General features: G+C 36.7%; 1 protein-coding gene across 1 annotated transcript in view; it reads right to left on the minus strand.

Moving 5' to 3' along the window:
• Positions 1–2,776: 2,776 nt before the first annotated feature.
• The window catches only part of zp3d.2 (zona pellucida glycoprotein 3d tandem duplicate 2), an 8,309-nt gene continuing 6,379 nt past the window's right edge, over positions 2,777–4,706 (minus strand). Inside the window, exon 8 of the mRNA XM_050046893.1 lies at positions 2,777–3,186. Within this exon, the coding sequence (XP_049902850.1) occupies positions 2,777–3,186 (410 nt within the window). The remainder of the gene's footprint in view (positions 3,187–4,706) is intronic.

Below are 4,706 nucleotides of genomic sequence, written 5' to 3' on the forward strand. Positions count from 1 at the left end.
TGGCTCCTGAAGATTTTTATCATTTACAGATTCTGTTCAGAAGCTTATTGAGGTTTTTGGTTCATTTTGTTAACTGACCAAGGCAGTTTACACTTTGTTAAAGGCTGCTGCCTGACACTTTGTAATACCATTATTAATGAATGGTAAATTAATAGTTAACTAAGCTTGAAATGAAAGATAGACAGATTTTCACTAATAAATAGTAAGGCTATAATTTATATTATTCGAACAGTTTATTGTTGCAAACATTACAACAGGATTTTCCTAAAAAAACATTTTTTTAAATGTATAGACCAATACAGAAGTAATCCCTCTCAATCGTCACTTATGACCCACTAGAAGTGTGTGGCAGTGTATTTATCTGCAGAGACTCTGCCCTCTGCCTCTATTTTCTCGTTTTTTTTCTCGTTTTCTGTGCTCACGACGTTTATGGCCGTGTCCCCCACAGCCTGAAGGTGAGGTCGGGGCTTCATAATAAAAAGGCAGTGACCAGACGCCAAACCAAAGGTTGGCTTTTACTTTACAAAAATTCCTGTACAACATACCTTTAAGTTTTTAACGGTTTATAATGGTTTGTCTATAAACATTATTTGAGTGGCCATTATAAAGTTGTAGAGTTTATTAAAGCTGGAGTGGGACTTTTACATTTAAGGTGAGACACTACAGGTGAATAGGGTAAAATTTTAAAATAATAGACATCATCATGAAACTTCCTCAGTTGATTACATACAATAGTACGAAACAAAAATATATTACAAGTTTTTAAAATTTTAATGTTTAATTATGCAAATTAGGCATTATCTCATTAAATATGCACTAGTTTGCATATATTTTAGGAAGATAAATCTGAACATCTGATAGAGCCAGGCGCAAAATTCTTTTTTCATTTTGTTTACCTATAAGATGAAAAAAAAATTACAGAGGGATTTAAGGATATCTGCTTTTATTACCTAGAAAATCAAAATATACTGTCCATAGCCTTAAAAAAAAAAATCGATTTTCGCCATATTTTTGGGAATAAAATGTCACATAAATCAGGCTAGGAATGATTTATCAACAAATCCCTCTGTAAATATCGTCAGAATATAGCTAAGTGTATAACTGGAAAGTTTGGTGTACATAGGTGCTACGGAGGCTGAGATGTTCGACTTGGGAGTATGACAAAAAACTCATTTTGAGAAAGCGGCATTCAAAGATTTACATAGGGGAATTTAATACATTTCTATTGGAAACAATTGCTCACAAACAGAGTAAATGTTCAGGCCCTTAGTAATAATAATATAGTATATTTCAAGCTCATGAAAATTGATCATTTAATAACATGACAGGCATATAAGGCCTACAACTGTAGTAACCCAACTAATAAACATATTGGCCTACACGGCACAATGCTAACTTTTTGGTAAATTCAGGAGAAACGTACTGCTGCAAGTAGACAAAATGTAATAAAATAAACGTCTAAATGTATAATTTGAATGTTTTCTTTATAGCAGTTTGAAAGAATACATATTCAAGGAGTAAACTGGCGCAAAATCTCAAAATTGACCACTGCATGAAAAATCAGTGTTTTTGCCTGCCATGTTCTTTTAGCTGAGGTATATGAAATAATCACTCCTCTTATAAAGGCCTTTGCAGCCCCCCACAAGGTTGAAGCTGAGACATCGGGAGGATCGTTGATGGTGCTTCAACTGTTCCTCCAAAAGGGTTAGAAAGGTGGGATTACTGAGCGAGGAAGGGTTTAGTCGCCAGTGACGGGCTGAGGCGGTTATAGTGGGTGGTTTGAGTTCCAGCCTAATAAAATAATGATGTAACAGCACCGTTGTATTTATAGTACATTTTCTGACCCTGTCTAAAACTTGTCTTGAGGTGAACTCACTGAAGAAATTAGATATTTTTTGTTTAGTTTTTACTGGATATTTTAAGGCTGTTTATCATTATTTTATTGCAATTCTATTTTCTTAAATAACAAAAAAATAATTAAATTTTTTCTAATTTGTCATATCATCAAGAATATTGTTATCACAAAAAAACCTGAAGTATTGTGATATTATTTTAGGGCCAGATCGCCCACCCTTACACGGTACAGTGACAGCTCGCTCGCAGATGATCCTCTGCTCTGAGCATCCCAGCTGGAAACAGAATATGTGTGTTGTTCATTCGGCTATCCTGATTTATGTGACATTAATGCGAGAGGCATTCTGTAAATTATATTTAAAAAAAAAAAAAAAAAAAAAAAAGATGTTATCATTCATCATATTATTTCAGATTTTACAATGCAACATCATGAGTACTGATTCATAAAATCCTTCTTTATAGCATATTTTAAAAGATTTTGAAAGGTTGATTTAAAACATTTTGATACCAATCAATGCCTTATTTTTAGATTAATGAATTCAGTGCCTTTAAGACTTTTTAAGGATCTGCAGGAACCCTGAGCCACAGTCAAGCCCTTGCCAAACGAGTTCACAGAATGCTGGTTGAGCCTTACACCACCTGGAAAAGCTCTCTGTATTTCTCAGTATACTGGAGTTTTGTGCCTGCTGTCTGGGGCGACTGTCCCGCATAGGCGCACCAGATGTGATGTGTTACATCAAACAGCCAGTGTAAAAGATGCTTCATTTATATGTGTGTGATTCTGATGTCTTCTTCTGATAGTATGCATGTTGACAGAAGTAAAGATTAAAAGTAATTCTACCTGTAGATTATTGCTTTGTGCTCGTTAGGAGTCACGTAATGAGGCACCCGGACTGAACTTGGCACTGTTCAAACGTCAGCTTTATTTGTCAAAACCAAAAATATCTTCAAATATTAAACGAGGTTGTGTGACCACGTCGACCTGGACTTCCTCCTCCTCCTCTTTGACCACCTCCTCCTCCTCTTCTACAACAGCAGAGCCCTTCACCTGCTTCTCCTCATCTTCCACCTCAACCCACGCCACTCCTTCGCCTCCAAACGGCCACTCTAACTCCCCCACTGTGTTCTCCACCTTACCCATTAGAGTCACGGCTTTCGCTTCAGGCTTTGAAGTCGTCCTCCGTTCAGTCAGTGCTCTGATCATCTCTGGTGGTGGTGCTGTTGTTGTTGTGGTTGTTTTTTTTGTGGTGGAGACTGTCTTCCTCCTCGGGGCTGTGGCAGCTTTCACCTTCGGCTCTACTGTCCACGGCCTGCTGCTGATTATTTTGGTCGCTGGAAAATGTTAAATTTTTGACACTGGAATATAATTTGTTTGAAGCTGAAATCAAATCATACTAAAAGATATGACATTTGACATCCGTCTCCAAAATGCATAAAAAACAAAAGATTTGGAATAAAACTGCATAATTATCAATCCTGTTTCTTACGTGTAGCTGTAAGAAAAAAAACCCCTTTCATTTCACGGTGAGTTCCTGTAATGGCATAGTTATATTTAAACTCTTATAACAGTAAACATTTTTATTTGGATAATGCTTATTAAAAAAGTGAAAAGGTAAAAAGATCTACTGGTGTTAAGGTCCTGTATTTCGGCGCAGTAAGGGATGTAATGAATAAAAAAAACATCTGTATCTGTGTAAAATACTGTTTGTTGCCAGTAAAAAAAGCGATTCCAGAGAACTGAGTACAAGCTTTAAACAATAGATGGACATAATCAAGGAGACTTTTATAATGGAAAAGAGAACTTTTCCCCTGAGGTCAAAAGGATGCAGCTTCACTGTGAATGTCTGGACAAGAAAAGGACATTTAACACATGGACTAATGATTATGGTGTCCCCCCACACAATGTTGTCCATGGTGTTAATGTTTTGTCTAATCATTTAAAAATACTTTAAATAAAAAACATAGAAAACACAGAGACATGGAGCATAATAAGAGGCAAAAAGAGGACAAAAAGCCACATAATGACATAAAAGTAGAGTCATCTTACAAAACAGCCATGTCACCTGTAAAGGATATGGCAGGTGTTTATCTAAATTTTTCGTACCGTCACCAAATCCCATGAAAAGACCAAAACCAATGGATCATAGAAGCCGTGTGCAGCCACGCAGGCATGGCGCTGCTCAATGTTATTCTTACACAGCTGGTTTATTATTTCTTTTTTTCTTAAATCCTGGAGCCCTGCAGCCCACCAACAGGTAACAACTACACAGAACTGACAAAAAAATGAGTCCAATCTGTTTTACAAATGATTAAATTGAATACCTCAGTGTAGCAGAGGCAACGCGAAGCAGCAGAGAAACCTTGTGGGTGTGTTTACATTTCATGTTAAAATACAACAAAGTGTGACAGGTGTAAACAGTCTTCAGCCACTTTGTGTCACATGTTCTAGTCATGTCCGAAACTATTTCATTTCTGGGATTTACTAGTCCAAACTTTTTGGAGTAACTCCTCTCGATGTTCACTTAAGTCTAGCCCACGCAGACATTGTCTCTTTCTGCCCACTTCAGGCCCGAAGGCTCATTCTGTGTAAATGGAGGTGATGCTTCATCCTCCGACATATGAACATTGGATCAAGGACGTTATGCATCATTTACAATTGGAGAAAATCTGTTGTTTTATTAAAGGATCAACTGCACGCTTCTTTGCAACACCTGGCAACCATTTTTAACTTTTGTGGCAAATATGGAAGCTGAAGAATTGTAATGAAACATGCTATACTGCACTGTACTCCCTACTTATGTCACAGGTTGATTAAGTGGTCATGTTTTTTGCCTTTTTTATATATATATACA

This window comes from Epinephelus moara, chromosome 6, assembly GCF_006386435.1.
Source record: "Epinephelus moara isolate mb chromosome 6, YSFRI_EMoa_1.0, whole genome shotgun sequence".
Lineage (NCBI taxonomy): Eukaryota > Metazoa > Chordata > Actinopteri > Perciformes > Serranidae > Epinephelus > Epinephelus moara.